Here is a 15,562-nt window from a genome sequence, read left to right as displayed (position 1 = left end):
TTTTTACTGCAAATAATGTAACGACCAGCGAAGCCACAATCATCCACCACCACCACCATCATCATCATATAGTGTGTATAGCGCCAGTGGATGTCCATTGTCTCTTCTTGAGAGAGAGAGAGAGAGAGATGGTCAGAAAGAGATCATTCAATTTCCCCCTTGTCTGCCATGTCTGGTCTCACAGGAGTTCTACAGCACATATGTAGATATCTCGACGAGGCTGTGGCGTTACTGTTGCCGGTGAATTGAATGCCCAGAAGGTGATCCATCACTGGTACCGAGTACAAGTCTGACCGTTGGTCGGATGGATAGAATGCGTACAAGATATATCATTGGGGTGTGCTCGCTGCCTCTAATCCTTTCAGCAACATCCAGCGCCTCTTTTTCGTCAATAACCATATGTAGCCTGGGTTCACAAAAGCCTCGTGTTGTTGGCGGCTTTCTATCAATCAGAACTGGACAGCAATACCACCTCCACATTGGAAGAATAGCACCTCTGCTCGACGACAGCTCTCATGTCCACCATTCATCTGTGGCGACGACATACCACCTCTTCGCTGACGAACGTCTATTTCGGCAACAATACACCCCGTTCCTTGTCGTAGCTCGCCACCTCCTTGACTAACGCCACAAACTCCTTTTGCTTGTCCTTGGGATGTGCCACTACCTTCATAAGATCTTTGACAGTTATTCCCTGAGGTGGAATCGCGTTCTTGATGTCTTGTGCCGAGGGGAATGCTACCGGTCGGGGGATGGACCCTCCAGCAGAGACTGGAGTTGGGGATGCTGCACGCGAGGATGGTTGAGCTGCCGGAGAGGCTGTCCCTGCCGCACCACTCGGGGGAGGCGAGGTCGACATTTTGAGCTTAAGGCGTCGAGCACGACTGCTATCGGACATGGCGGCGGCGTCTGTGTCAGTGTCTGACCCAGCCCCGACAGAACCTGCGGCCCGCTTTCGCGCTTTCAATGCTGCCAATGGGTCCAACGTCTGCGGAGCAGAGGAGCTAGGCGGAAAGTTCACGGGGGACATAGGTCTCGAATGACCCGGCGTGGGTTGGCTTGAGGCCAGATGTTTCGACTTGAGCTTCTTCTTCCGCGTTGAGACATCCGTGCCGGAGGCATCAGAGAGATTCGGCGAGCCAGGGCGTTTTAAGGACCGTGTCGATGTGGACTTCTTCATGCCACCTTCATCTTCGCGGTCGGAGGCTCTCTTCTCTTTTCGGCCCGAGGGAGTATTGGCACCAGAGGACAGAGCAGACTTCTTGGCCTCTGCGTCTTCTTCCTTCTTGATGTTGGCCAGACGCTCACGCTCGATTCGTTCTCGTTCTTCCTCGCTGTCGGTCTTTCCGTAACGTATTAGTGAGCCGATCGAATGGAGCACAAAAGGAGGGACTTACCGAGGACTCATATTCAGAATCACTACCATGGTTGTAATTCCGTTCCCGCCTCTCCAGGGCCTTTCTCAGGTCCCGGAAATTCTTCTTTCTAGCCTCTGCTTCGCGCTTTTCTCGGGCTTCGGCTTCATCATACTCCTTGAGGTCCTTGAAATCGAGGAAATTGGCCTGCAGCTGATCTTCCTTGATCCTCTTCTCTGCAAGCTTCTCGTCCTCGTCCTTGTCCAGGAAGAGATCGCCCTCCTCGTCATCGGCGAAATCGTCTTCATAATCCAGATCGGCTTCCTCGCCAGTCCGCCCCGCATCGACTGTGGTCCGGGCTGCGCCCGAAAACAGTGCCTTGCTTTCTCTCGCCGCGCGCTCTTTCAAGGCTTCCTGGATGCGAGCTTCTCGATGGCGGATCAGCCACTCGGGGTCAGAGCCTCCCTTTTTCATCGCGGCCTCGACCTCCTCGATAGTCATCTTTTGAAGGTTCTCGCGTTTCGGCTTAAATTGGTAGACCTTTTCAATGGGTATCAGCCGGAATTTGCCAGTCAAACCATCTCCTGCCGGCTCGTAGACAAAGGCCGCGTTGGAGCTGACAGAGCCGATTTGATGATGTCCCACGAGGCAATGCTTGTTGTCAAAATCTTCCAGGTGCCACGGCAGTTTCTCTTCGTAGTTGTTCTGAATTCGGCGCTTCTCCTCGGCCGAAAAATCTGGACGGAAGACTTGTTGGGTTTTCTTTTTGAAGTTCAACTTCTTGCCAGCATTTTGGGAGGGAGCTATTTGTGCCAGATTCGCCTCGCGCTCTTTTTGCCGAACTTCTTTCCGCCGGTTCAGCTCTTCTCTCTCTGCAGGATTGAGCCCGTCTTTTGGTTCGGGTTGCTCTTCTTCCTTCTTTTCCTGCTGATGTCCCGGAGGGGGCGCGCGAGGATCGCGTCGATGTAGCCGAACGGGCTTTGCGAACTCGGATTCATTGCGAATGTCTAGAGGTTTATCGGTTACCACCTGGAGGATATGATACCTGAGGCCGTTGAGGAGATCCCTCTTTGTTGTCACTAGTTTGTAATCCGTGTAAGATATCCCTTCAGCTGCAATTCGAGGGTCACTGAAACCGCTCACACGCTCGCGATCTGGAATAGCTACTGCGGACGGGGAGGACGCGTGTGCGGGATTCGCAGTCACGGGCGGTAACTTGGGAGCTGGATGACCGTTGACATTGACTGGGGGAGTGAGATGGCCGTTCAGCAGAGGCTTGGTCGTAGCAAGCTTGATCCTGGGGCCTTTGAAGAAGGGATCAGATGCAGGCTTCTTTCTTCTGACCATAGGAGGAGCGCCAGGAGGACGGGTTGCGGGCACCCCAGTGGGCGCGGAGCCTGGATTCATCGCTAATGCTGGGTTCTCCGTGACCACACCATCGATACAGACAAATGACAAAAGAAGGAGAAAGAAACGTTGTGAAATAAATGCGGTGACTTGTGAGTTTGACAGCCGAGGGTGTAGTTTGTGGGAGATGGGGATGCTATGAGTGACCCTTTGAACGGTTGATGTTTTGGGATGCAAGGGCAGCTGGAGGTTTTGCCGTCATGCACAGAGTTTCCCCCCCACTAATTTTGCTGCCTCGCTGCCTACTTGTATTTGTTAGGTAGGACCTAGAAGTTGGAGGTGGATGCCTAAGAAGCGTGGGTGCCCGCTGCCGCAGGTAGTAGCGCCCCAGCAGGTATGTACGAGTGCAAGGATATAAACTACTCGTAGCGAGTGCCAAGACATTCCTCTATCCTTGTGCGCCGCTGGGATGCACAAGCATCTGGGGGCCCTTGGGGGGTAAGATTTGCACCTAAAAGTAATGCTAGGCGGCTAATTCTCCGTGACTGGCAGGTGGCATATGCCATTCGCAGGCAATGACGAGCTTAATTAGTCGTAGGTTCACCACTACACTTCTCTTCACTTCACCCCCATCTGATTCCCATTCATCCATTCACATTCACTCCCCACATTGTTGACATTTCTATTGCACTCAGAGTTCCTGTTGACAGACGTGCTGTTCAAGGTCTTCACCTACTGTGAGAGGCGTCATTCCACTTCTGCCTCTTTCACTAATCGTGACACAATGCTGATCGATTCACCTCTTGCTAGCCAATATCACCCTGGTCGCGGCCTATCGTAAGGTTCATCTGAGCCTTGTTTCGCGGTTTCATCAGCGAAGTCATGGACACACCAGGGGATCAGTCCGGCTTTTCTCCTCACGTCTGGAATCGACTTAATGAGATGGCTCAGCAGTCTGCACCTCGAGCAAGAGGTGGTCGTCGTGGCGGCAGCCAAGGCCAACCCAGAACAGCCTGGTTACACCAAGACCAAGGAGAGCAACATCGTCCGGATAGTCAACAACATGCTTTCTCGTTGGCCTCTAATCCTGATTCATTCCCTCCTCTAGGAGCACAGCCACCATCTCGTGGGAGAAGCCGTGCTCCGAACCCACCAAGATCGCAATATCCGCCAGAGTCCCAACCCCAGTACTTCAATAATACGCGCCACGGCTCTCCCAGGGAGTATCAAGAACGTGCAAGGGGTCACAACCATCGAGGTTCGCGCTCCTTCGGTGCGCAGCAACGTCTACCACAGCACCATTTCCATCCAGAACATCAGGCACAGTTTGCAAACCCAGCCGCGTCATACTCAAACAGCCGACCTCAAACCCACCAACACGGGCAGCTCTACAACCCTAACGATGGCATGCACTCCAATACAGGTCAACAACAGCGCTCCATGAGACATTCGATCTTGATGCAAGCGGACTACCTCACCAGCGTCGGTAGAAAGGCATATGAGGAACACAAATTTGAACAAGAGGAGAGAGACGCCAAGGAGAATTTCCGACGCACTTTGGAAAGTATTGCAAAACAAGCACTGGGTTCCGAATACCCAGACTTGCAGCAAGACCAGATCAGACTGAGGTGCTATGGCAGTCTTGCCAACGGCTTCGCCCTTGCAGGATCCGACATGGATCTCCTTCTATCGTTGCCCTCCAACAAAGAACCAGAAACTGAAGCCAACCTGAAGCCCACAAGTGAATCCAAAAACGCATCGGATAATGAAGAGCAAGAACAGGCCTTCAAGATTGACACTGGTCGCATCTTGGAGAAAGCCTTTCTTGACCGCGAGTATGGAGCCCGGCTGATTACTCAAACGCGTGTTCCGATCCTTCGCATCTGTCAGAATCCAACCCCAGAGCTACTTCGCAATCTGCGCGAGAACAGCATCGCGTGGGAGGGCTCTCGTGGCGATTCAGGTGTTGTCGAGTCCGACGTCCCAATGGCAGACGAGCCCTCAAAAGAGATGGACTCGGTTGAGCAGGCCTTGACCGACCTCAATCTTGGAGAGATTGCACCTGCGAGGCAAATTCGCCGTGGTAATGCTGGTCTAGAGTTCAGCGATAATTGTGGCATTCAGTGTGACATCAACTTCTCCAACTTCGTGGCTCTTCACAACTCGGCCATGCTTCGACTCTACCAGAGTTTCGATCCGCGAGTCAGAGAAGTGGGTGTCTTTGTAAAGATCTGGGCCAAGACTAGGGACATCAACACTCCATATCGCGGCACTCTATCAAGCTATGGTTGGATTCTGATGGTTCTTCACTACTTGATGAACGTTGCGAGGCCACCCGTCATCCCCAATCTACAGCATCTCGCCAAGGTTGACGACTCATGGCATCCAGATAGACCAATCGAATTGTTCGAGGGGTTTGATGTCCGCTTTGTCCAAGACCCCCAAAGTCTGAAGGAAATTCGGGAAGACATGGCTGCAAACCCAAATAGAGAGTCGGCAGGCCAGTTGCTGAGGGGCTTCTTCCAGTACTACGCAACCTATCAAGGCTTCCATTGGACTCGGGATGTTATCTCGATCAGAACAAAAGGTGGTCTCATGTCTAAGCAAGCCAAAGGCTGGACTGAGGCGAAATGGCAGCAGACACAGCATAAATCAGTCCGACTTCGTTATCTGTTGGCGATCGAGGACCCTTTTGAGGTTGAACACAACGTCGCGCGCACTGTCGGACACCATGGCATAATCGCTATCCGAGACGAGTTTCGCCGAGCGTGGTCAATTATCAACACAATTGGTACGGATCGGGAGACCCCTGCAGAGGATTTTCTCGCTCCTGTCACGGAGCGGGTTGACACGCTGAGAAAAGACTTGGAGTCCCGCAAGGAAAGACAAATGCAAATGAGACAGGAATTGGAGGCTAAGGAGAAAGCATTGCTTCGGAAACGGAATGAGGAATTCCCGGATCCACTTACAGATGGTACGTTGGGAGTTTCCAGTCCAGGGAAACCCGAGACCCATTTATCTGAAGAGAGCAAGCGCTGGTCAACAAAGTCGAAGCTGACATCGACAACCTATCACCAGGACAGGAACCTCAGATTCAAACCAGAGAGCTGGCGACACAGAAGGGTATTAGTCGAAAGTGACGACGAAGAAGAAGGTGATACCACCCATGCTCGTGATCAAGGAAAAGGGCAAGAGAAACCCTGTAGTGCCGCTCCACCAGTCAACACCGACCAAAAGGAATGTTTCTCCTCCATATCGGATGTGCTACTGAGCCATGGCTACAATCAGGAAGGGAATCCTGTGGCTTGGGATATTAGCACTCAGGATGGACGCTGGCTCCAGCGGAGAGATCAGAAAATGAGGCAGGGCACAATATTGTCATCCTCCCAACCAAGTCTACGCAAACTCAACGAAGGGTGTCCCTATGACCCCAGACGACCAAGTCCGTACATCGACAAACCACACGCGGGGCATCAACAGAGAATAGCCTCCGAGCGACCACCATGGCCTTCGAGTAGCCATTATGGGAGAAATAAAGGCAGGAGCACACTTGTCCAATCTCAGTCTGGCGAGAACAAGCCCACTCTGTCCAGAGTTGAAAGAGGTGTCCAGGCGCAGGCGCAGGCGCAAGACATGTTAGCTGTTGATGTGACGGAGAAAGGGGTTAAATCGTGTGAGGCAGACAACTATGAAAATCGCAAAGTCACCCCTAGAGGTCCTAATCACAAGCCAGCACGTCAGAGTCCGACAGATACAATCGGGTCTGACATTCCATGGGACGGAGACACTGAGGGTGGTCGCTGGCTCCGATGGCGAGATGCACGCATTCGTGCAGGAAAATGGCAGCTCCACCCAGACTCTCGGTATGCAGAAATCGACCTTGCGTTCCCGTACAATCCGGAGATGACACGGAAAGAACTAGATGGAATGAACAAACTATTGCGGCGCTCCTACAAGCGAAGTATTTACAGTACCAAACAGCGCCACCCCTTGTCTCGACACGTTGCGACAGACTCCTCCAGCATCAAGCGCAACGATCGAGCTTCATCGTCTGGGTTGGGCCAGACAGCAGCGTCTGCAATACAGACCGATGCTAAGAAGTCAACCGAACACACATTGGCAGCAGAAAATGATCCACAACCATGCAGTCGCTCAGTTATCTGCTCAAGTTCTTCTCTCATCACTCCGGTGACAGACAAACCACCTCCGGCTGACAATCGGGCTTCTCATAATAGCATTTCCAAAACAGTGCCAACACCTACCCGAGATGATTCTCGAAACCCAGATCTAGACTTTCTACGGTCCCAGCGACTCGCCTTCTTTTCAAAGACGATGGATCCGTCCGAGGGCGAGTCTGACCAAAATATTCCATTGCACTCCAGACCAGCTATCGCGAATAACTCACCTGCTTTGTTCGATCAACAGCCCCAAACACCTGTTGAAGTGGCGTGTGGCGCAATTGGAAATCCCTCTCACGAGATGGGAATGAAGGCCTTTTCTAAGAAGGCGAGCAACCCTTCTCACTTGGGCGACAACGAATCGTGCTTGGAGATAATAGAGTCGGGAAAGAGCCAAGATACGCAGAATACCTCGCTTGAAGTCCCTGCCACATTATATCCCTACGTCGACAGTAACGAACGACCAAGAGATGAAGACCCCAAGATTATTCCTATCCCTCGGCATCTCGGCTTTCGTTTCGATCCACGACAATTGGAGGATCTTGCTGTCATTGCAAGAGGCGGCAATGGATGTGCAAGGGCAGGAGCCCAATTCCACATTGAAGAGGAGTACGAATGGGGCGGCGGGGGGATGATGGGATGGAAGACGAGCAGCGGACCGCAGCTTGCCAGTGTGAGTGGCCACCACACAACGTACGAGGCTGGCAAAGGGGATGAACAGGGATTGCTTGAGGAGCTTCCGAGGGATGTGGACTGATGGGTGACCAGGAGATGTTGTCAGAACGACGTGGGGAATGGACATGGACATCTAGCAAGTGCATCGGTATTATTCCAGCATTACCCAGAGGGCTCCAGATGGTTGAGGTCTGTGAGAATTGTCCGTTTGTCTGGAGGGCGAAGGACCAAAGATCAAAAGGCGATGGATTTGCAGGGCGAAGAGTCAACATGGTTTTGGCTGAGAAGTGCTCTTCTCTCAGCATCTGGATAGAATTGGTCAAGAGGATGAACAGAGAAATGCCTCTCGGCAGTCGACAATATGAAGTCGTCTTGCCAAAAGGGGTTTGAAGCTGTGTCTTGCTTTTTCTTCTGCTCGTTGCTGTCTACTGTCTCATCTCTCATAGAGGCTGTGGACATCTGTCGGCGACAACTGGGTCACTGTTGTCCGTGGTCGAGTCCAGCTGTCGTACAGGAGAAGGACTTGCCAACGTTTTCTGAACAAAGTTACAGTAGTTCTGTCGCCACAGCTCCACATCATAAGGGTCTCATTAGATAAATGCAAACTGTCTCCCTGAGGCTGTTGAACAGATAAAGAGTAAAGCAGCGTGGCCGTGTCTGTCCAGAAATGGTCTAGCCTATCTTGGCTGCACCGTTGATCATCTCCTCCTCGATCCAATCCCTCGACTCGATATGCTTGACTTGTCTTCGTACCAAACGTTATTTCTTCTCCACCTGGGCCGGCTCCAGACTGTTTGAGTCGTTGATCTTTTCAAGCACTGTAATTACAAGTGTTTTACAGAAGGCGTCCGGTACGCTGTCAAGGGGGAAAGAGAGAAATTGAGAAATCAGAACAAAGGAAAAAAGGGGCTTGGAGCAAGACAAGGGCGGTAAAAAGAGTAGAAATCATGGTGTCAGGACCCTCGACATCACCGAGACTTGTCCCCTCGAATCGACTGTCATGGTCCCGCCACGTTACGCTGGATCTGCTGCTGCTGATACTGGCCAACTCGGTCTTCCACCCCTGGATCACCCTCGTCTTCTACCTGTGTCTGGCCGCCGTGCACAAGCACAAGGAACCCCTGGCCTTTTACACGCTGTACTACACGGCGTTTCTGGTCGTCGCCGAACTGGCCGTCTGGCTCAACCACCGCCTCACGTACGGCCGCCACCGGAAAGTCGATTGGGAAGACGAGGTGGTTGTCGTCACCGGCGGCGCCCGCGGGCTGGGCAGAGTGCTGGCCGAGATGCTCCTGAGAAAGGGCGCAAAGGTGGCGGTCCTGGACATCCACGGGCCGGACGAGGAGGCCCGCGAGGAGATGGAGCGCTGGGACCTTGTCTGGGAGGTTGTGGACGTGAGCAATGCTGCAGAGGTCCAGGGGGCGGTGGACCGGGTCATTGACGACGTAGGTTGGACCGTCCTTCTGATTCTCTACTTCTTCTATTCTCTCGTAGGCTCACGATAGATATCAATCAGCTCGGTCGGCCGACAATTCTGATCAATAACGCAGCAACATCCATCAATGGCCTCCCTCTGATTTCTCCAGCGTCCTCGGAGTTGTCGACATCGACGCTGTCTCCCCAGCAAGCCACCAAAACAATCACCACCAATGCCCTCGGCCACTTCACCGCCCTGTCCGCCGTCCTCCCTCATCTACTTTCCTCGCCCCAGGGGGCTCACATCATAACCATCTCCTCGATCCTCTCGCATCTCAACCCTGCCCAACTAGCCGACTACAATGCGTCGAAAGCTGGCGTCTCGGCGCTGCACAACACCTTGTGTCACGAACTCCGCACTAGCCCCGATCCCACTGTCTTTGACAAGGTGAAGACCATCCTCGTCGAACCAGGCCAGCTCTCCACGCAGCTATTTGCGGACATTACACGAGTACCCTTCTACGCACACTTTTTCGGGCCCGTGTTGGAAGCCAAGGATGTAGCCAAGGAAATTGTGCGGTGGGTGGAAAGAGGTGACGGCGGAGTGATCCGCATGCCATTTTATGCCAAATGTGTGCCGTTTCTGAATGTGATGCCAGGGGCAGTGCAAAGGGTAGTGCGGTGGTGGAGTGGAATCGATCGGGCGATCGTGGCGAGGGAAAAGAATGCCTGAGGAAAGGCTGTACTGCCGGATCTGAAGGACACTGCAGGCAGGAGTCCGTTGTATGATATGTCAAAGTTGTAAAATGGTTCGGCTCTTTGCTCGGAATCTGTCAAGTGGTCGGTACCCAAACCTTGGAAGACGTGCCTGAGCTTTAGTGAGCCGTCCCGTCTAGGCTCATACCATCCATCAGACGCATGACGGTGGTTTCCTAATCATCGTCATGGATCGTGATGCCAGTTTCTTTGACCACTTCCGCCACACCAAAGTCGGAGCCTTGATCCTCTTCCTGACTCCCTTTTGGTGGGATCTGCAACCCACCAGCCTTTCTCTTCACGCCTTGCGTCTCCCCATTCTCTACGGGCTCCTTCGTTCCATTTACAGTGTTGTCTGTCTTTTTGTCTGTGTCCTTTTTCCCCTTCTTCCGATTCCTGCGCTCCCGATTCCGTCTGGTCTTCTCCTCGTCTCTCTCCCTCCTCTTCCGTTCTTCTCGTTCCCACCTCTCGTCCTCCTCCTCCTTTTTAGCCTCTTCGTCCATGGCGCGCAATCTCTCATACTCTCTCCGTCGACTCGCCTTGTAGACGTGAAACTCTCCGGAGCCCGCACCGGCGCTGGAACCCTGGACATTCGCGACGATTTCGGGAGGCGCGGGTCGAGATTTCTGGACGGCGGTCGACGGGGGCGGGAGTTGGACGGGACGCGAAGGGTCGAGGAAGAGAGATTCCACTTCGTGGGCCTGCTGCGAGATTGCGCGGGCGTTGGGGTTGGCAGTGTAGGCGCCACGAGCGCGTTTGAGCGGGCGGTGCGAACGAGGGTCGGCAGAGGTGGGGATGGCTTCTGGAATGGGTTCAGACATTTTGTCGAGTACCTAGTGAAGGTGGCTGCCTCTTGTGGTTCCAAGCCCAGCCTGAGTGAGGATGAGGCGACGAAAGGATGGGGGAGAGAGTACCTCGTACGGCGCGAGATGCAACTGCAAAGTGACGTACGTACGAGGATCCCCGACTTTTTCTCGGCGCTAAGGAAACCAAAGATCCGCAGTAGCATCGTGGCAGTTCTCTACGGTGAGGCATAACTCCATCCGTGGCGACAAGTTCAACTTTCGCTGTCATGGTGGGACTCTACGCATAGTATTATCCTATCTACTCCTGAAGGCTGCTTCTCGATGTTCATATTGTCAGGCGGCTTTTCTACTCCGCCATGAATCGGTGACGGGAAGGAAAGTCCACCGGACTGTCAATCGGTAGTGCTCGACCCGCAAGATGCAGAAAGGGACTGTGCCGAGTCTGAAAAGAACGTATGAGGTAGGCCAACTCCCTCTCAACCATTCGAGAAAACCCGTTCTTAGAGGGATAGAATGCATTGCGACTCCTCAACACCAGGCGAAGGAAGGCGAGGCCCCAAAATGCAGCCGGCCCGATTCCCGGGCGTCATGTCGCTGTCCAGTCGTCTCTCCGGGGAACGCCCAGCATTGCCGGCATGCGGAATTGGCTGCAAAAGATGGGCTACACGGTACGTTGCGAGAGTTTCTGTTTTCAAAAGCTCTGCAGATACTAGTTCTGACGAAAAGGGGGGAAGGACGGCGACGTAGACGCTTTGAACATTGTCCACGTGGCTGGGACCAAAGGGAAAGGCAGTACCTGTGCTTTCACACGATCTTTGCTGCAGGAATGGGGCAAACGAACCGGGTTCCCTACCAGGATTGGCCTCTACACGTCGCCGGATCTCACATGTATTCGCGAGCGGATCCAGATCAACGGGCAACCCATCTCCGAGGATCTTTTCACAAAGTACTTTTTCGAGATCTGGGACCGGTTATTCTCACGGCAGGATCGAGTGGCGGCCGAGGACGAGAGACAGCCCCGGTACCTGCAATTGGTTGCGTTACTGGCCATCCACACCTTTTCGCGCGAAGGGATCCAAGCGGCAATCTTTGAGACACACCACGGCGGCGAATACGATGCCACCAATGTGTTTGCGGCGCCCGTGGTGACCGGAATCACCTCGATTGGACTAGATCATCTGGCGCAGCTGGGGCCCGGGATCGAGGATGTGGCCTGGCACAAGGCGGGCATCTTCAAGCATGGGACTCCCGCTTTCTCTGCTCCACAAATACCCGCGGTCGAAGCCGTGCTGAAATCTCGGGCTGCTGAAAAGGGCGTTCACCTTGAGATAGTCCCAGTCAATCCCTCGCTGCCTCTCCATGCGAATGCGCTACGTGCGCAGGTGCAACACATCAACTGTTCCCTGGCCATCGCCCTCGCCAACGCCTTTCTCTCCCGAAAGAGCCCCTTTGAAGAGAAGCAGCTCGGCGAGCAGGATGTCAGGAAGGGGATCGAGAACTTCTCCTGGCCGGGCCGATTTGAGGTGATCCAGACTGCCACATGTACGTGGTTCCTGGACGGAGCTCACAATGAATTGAGCATTGGACAAGCGGTCGAGTGGTTTGCTGAGATGACGAGGACTTCGTACGGCGACGGTGGTGGAGAAGATGCTCCGCCGTCTATGATCATCTTCTCTCACATGTCAGAAGAACGAGACGGTCCATCATTATTGAGGGCGTTGGCAAGTGCGGTCAAACAGAACGGTGTCCCATGTCCTGAGATGGTGTTTACCACGTACCAGGAACGACGCGACGGAACCATTCGACCAGGTAGGCCGCTACATGCTGACCTATCTATTTTGGGAGACTGACCGAAAGCAGACAAGACGTTGCATGTGCCGGACAAGGTAGTGGCAGATCTTCCGAGACAATACTGTGACCTGTGGGGGTCGATCTATCCAGACGCAAAGACCAGCTATGTGCCTTTTATTGAGGAAGCGCTGGAGTATGCAGACGCGGTCGGCATGCATAGAAGGGGCCTACAGGTATTGGTGACGGGCAGCTTGCACCTGGTGGGCGGCGCAATTTACCTGCTGCGACGGGGGAAGGGGAGAACGGATGAGGTCGGGGACGAGGGTAAGGACAAGGCTGAGAATTGATGAGGCAATGTAAAAGATACCCTGGTGAGAATTGGTTGGATATACCAAATACGGGACGAGAATTTATGGGGGAATGTACAAGATACTCTGACGGGCATTGACTGCGAATATACAAGAGACTCGGTCGGCATGACTTATACACGTACTTGTAAATACAAATATACAGGGGCAAAAAGTCGCGTGCTTAATTAGCTAACGAGGCTGGGGACACCGAAAACAGCTGATTGGTCAATGTTCAACAAACTTATCACGGGGTCCATCACGTGATCATTATTTTGCTGCTGACCCCGAGCATTTTCAACCGAGGCTGTTGAAAAGAGGAGAGAGGGTGATTCGGCGATTCCCCTAAACGGCTGACTGCCGGGGCAGCATGGCAATGGGGAAGCAAGTAAGAGCAAGTGCCCTTATACTGTACTTGGTACTCGTAGTCATCCTTATGTGTTACATAACCTTGGACACGTATTTTGCATGCTGATTCTTTCTCACTCTACTACCTAGGTACGCTGTTTCGGCTATTCAGCTATCGATCTATCTTGACTCCCAGCTACCTACTCAGCGACTCGACTACTCAGCTACCTACTTCCCCATCGATCTTCTGACCAGAGCACATACATATACATATATCTCTCTACCTAGGCATCCTACCTACATACCTAATCTAGGGTACACACACCAACACGCACGGAAACTTTTTTCACGTTTCATTCTCACCCCCAAATCCTAAGCCCGATTTCACTTCCTCGGTTGCTTTGTGTTTACATTAGCCAGAACCATGTCCAGCCAAAGCAAATACAAGTACTCGGACATTGTCTTTGAGATCAAGGGTAAGGTTGGGATTATCAAGGTATGTTACCAACCTCTACCTACCTAGGATACCGAGAAGTATACTCGTACACTCCATTTCCGTTCCATATCCTCCCAAAGAGAAAGAAAACAAGGAATGAAAATGTCATGAATGAAAGACCTACCTACCCACCCTATGGCACTCACTAACCTCGATCTTTGAATGTGCGGATCTCCAGCTCAACCGGCCCAAGGCCCTCAATTCCTTTGGCGGGTCCCTCCTCCTCGACACCGCCCAGGCCCTGCGCGAGCTCAATGAACACCCAGACACCGTCTTCACCGTCCTCACGGGCGAGGGCAGGTTCTTTTCCTCGGGCGCCGATGTCAAAGGTACGTTTGTTTACCTAATATACCCACCTACCTTGATAGGTATCTATATTATTCCCAAGACTGATCCAATACCGCCCCTGGTCAGCCCACGCCAACAAACCGGTCGAAGAATTCCCTCACCCGGCAGCAAAGAAAATCGACTTTATGGCCAAAAGCAGCACCAGTAAGTTTCCCCCACGTTTTCCGAGGAGGGGGGGAAGAGGACACAAAACCAACCTTTTTCTCTTATCAAAACACAGACGTCGAACTCCTCCGCTCCATGATCGACCATAAAAAGGTCCTCGTGCTCGCGCTCAATGGTCCAGCGATCGGCGCAGGCGCCGCCTGGTTCCCCGGTGTCGCCGACATTGTCCTGGCCGCCGACTCGGCATACCTCCAGGTGCCGTTCAGCGCGCTGGCCCTGGTGCCCGAGTACGGTTCGGCCACGTCCTTTGCGCACTCGATCGGCCCCCGCCGCGCCAACGACATCCTCATGCTCGGCCGCAAGGTCACCGCCCAGGAACTCGAGCAGTGGGGGCTGGTCAACCGCGTCTTCCCCACCCAGGGCTTCCACCAGAAGGTCGACGAGTTCCTCGCCGAGCAGCTCGCCGTCAACGACGGCAAGTCCATGATGGAGGCCAAGCGCCTGCAGAACCTCGCCCTGCGGCGGGACCGGATGCTCGCCGTCCACGAGGCCGCCGACGCCCTGGCCGAGAGGTTTGTCGAGGACGCCCCGAAGCAGAGGTTCGCCGAGAAGAGTCGGTTGTTGCTTGGTAAGTTCTTTTTGACGGTGCCCAGGACCCTCTCTTTTGTGTTTTTGGCGCTAACGAGAGGATCCCAGAGAAATCAAAGTCTCGCTCGAAACTGTGAAGGAGGAGGAGGGGAGAGGCTTGATTTGGAATTGCGAGGGTTTAGGGAGGAGTCGTAGCGCTGTACTCGCTAGCAGTTGCGTACATACATAGTGGTGGTAAGTGTGCAAAGTGGTAGTTTTATTGACGGCGGGACAAAAAGAGATTCTTCATCACCAATCAATCATCTCCCACCTCACTACATACCTCGTACTCCCTAGTACCCGTTTCCCTCCCTCCTTGATCTGGAATTAATTATTGTTTCCCACCCCTGCTTGCCTGGTAGTAGCTTTGTAGCTTTGTAGCTTTGTAGCTTTGTAGCTTTGTAGCTTTGTAGCTTTGTAGCTTTGTAGCTTTGTAGCTTTGTAGCTTTGTAGCTTTGTAATGGGATAACCGAGGTTCATGCTTTTCATGCGCGGCCCCCCAATGCCTCCATGACATTCAGACTTGGTCATTTGACTGGTACATACTGGTGGGCGGGCTTTTGTCTCCAACCTACCTACCTACCTACCTACATATTATTCAATCCCCACTTGGCGCGCCACCGAGAGTGACTTGATAGCGGGGTTCAAAGACAGCCTGGGACATTTCGTCAAGTGACCCGCGAAATATATATATATATATATGCTGGTCGCGTCGCACCGCACCGCACCGGCTCCTCAGCGTGAGACTGTCACCTTTCACACAAAAGGTGTGACAAACAACACAGAGAGTGCCCAGGGAAAGGGATAAAAACCATGGCTAGCGCAAAGGAACAGAGCATCCCGCCTGTCGCCCCGACCAGACTGAGACAAATCGCTCTCATTACAGAAGACTATGATCGGGCTCGAGATCTGTTGGTACGTGAGGCCAGTTTACATACATACATATTGTCTGCCCTGTTTCCCCCCC

General features: G+C 53.2%; 6 protein-coding genes across 6 annotated transcripts; 4 read left to right on the top strand and 2 right to left on the bottom strand.

The window, feature by feature from the left end:
- Positions 1 to 568: 568 nt before the first annotated feature.
- AYO21_11896 (hypothetical protein) lies at positions 569 to 2,762 on the bottom strand (the record flags this gene model as incomplete). The annotated part of the gene is made up of 2 exons (XM_022661773.1): positions 569 to 1,342; positions 1,398 to 2,762. 2 exons carry the CDS (start codon positions 2,760 to 2,762, stop codon positions 569 to 571), a joined length of 2,139 nt encoding a protein of 712 aa, XP_022505917.1.
- A 724-nt stretch (positions 2,763 to 3,486) lies between these two features.
- On the top strand, positions 3,487 to 7,637 carry AYO21_11895 (hypothetical protein; the record flags this gene model as incomplete). The annotated part of the gene is made up of 4 exons (XM_022661772.1): positions 3,487 to 3,539; positions 3,606 to 3,756; positions 3,811 to 3,975; positions 4,029 to 7,637. The coding sequence occupies 4 exons, from the start codon at positions 3,487 to 3,489 to the stop codon at positions 7,635 to 7,637; spliced, it is 3,978 nt and encodes a 1,325-aa protein (XP_022505916.1).
- An 865-nt stretch (positions 7,638 to 8,502) lies between these two features.
- Positions 8,503 to 9,704, top strand: AYO21_11894 (hypothetical protein; the record flags this gene model as incomplete). Its single annotated transcript, XM_022661771.1, has 2 exons — positions 8,503 to 9,000; positions 9,072 to 9,704. The coding sequence occupies 2 exons, from the start codon at positions 8,503 to 8,505 to the stop codon at positions 9,702 to 9,704; spliced, it is 1,131 nt and encodes a 376-aa protein (XP_022505915.1).
- A 199-nt stretch (positions 9,705 to 9,903) lies between these two features.
- AYO21_11893 (hypothetical protein) lies at positions 9,904 to 10,548 on the bottom strand (the record flags this gene model as incomplete). Its single annotated transcript, XM_022661770.1, has 1 exon — positions 9,904 to 10,548. One exon carries the CDS (start codon positions 10,546 to 10,548, stop codon positions 9,904 to 9,906), a length of 645 nt encoding a protein of 214 aa, XP_022505914.1.
- Positions 10,549 to 11,189: 641 nt separating this feature from the next.
- On the top strand, positions 11,190 to 12,671 carry AYO21_11892 (hypothetical protein; the record flags this gene model as incomplete). Its single annotated transcript, XM_022661769.1, has 3 exons — positions 11,190 to 11,201; positions 11,268 to 12,342; positions 12,394 to 12,671. The coding sequence occupies 3 exons, from the start codon at positions 11,190 to 11,192 to the stop codon at positions 12,669 to 12,671; spliced, it is 1,365 nt and encodes a 454-aa protein (XP_022505913.1).
- A 772-nt stretch (positions 12,672 to 13,443) lies between these two features.
- On the top strand, positions 13,444 to 14,693 carry AYO21_11891 (hypothetical protein; the record flags this gene model as incomplete). Its single annotated transcript, XM_022661768.1, has 5 exons — positions 13,444 to 13,515; positions 13,694 to 13,844; positions 13,930 to 14,007; positions 14,084 to 14,596; positions 14,665 to 14,693. 5 exons carry the CDS (start codon positions 13,444 to 13,446, stop codon positions 14,691 to 14,693), a joined length of 843 nt encoding a protein of 280 aa, XP_022505912.1.
- Between the last annotated feature and the right edge of the window lie 869 nt (positions 14,694 to 15,562).

This window comes from Fonsecaea monophora (genome assembly GCF_001642475.1).
Source record: "Fonsecaea monophora strain CBS 269.37 chromosome Unknown Scaff194, whole genome shotgun sequence".
Classification (NCBI taxonomy): Eukaryota; Fungi; Ascomycota; class Eurotiomycetes; order Chaetothyriales; family Herpotrichiellaceae; genus Fonsecaea; species Fonsecaea monophora.
The sequence above is the reverse complement of the archived record's forward strand: the minus strand, read 5'-3'. Positions and strand labels throughout refer to the sequence as shown.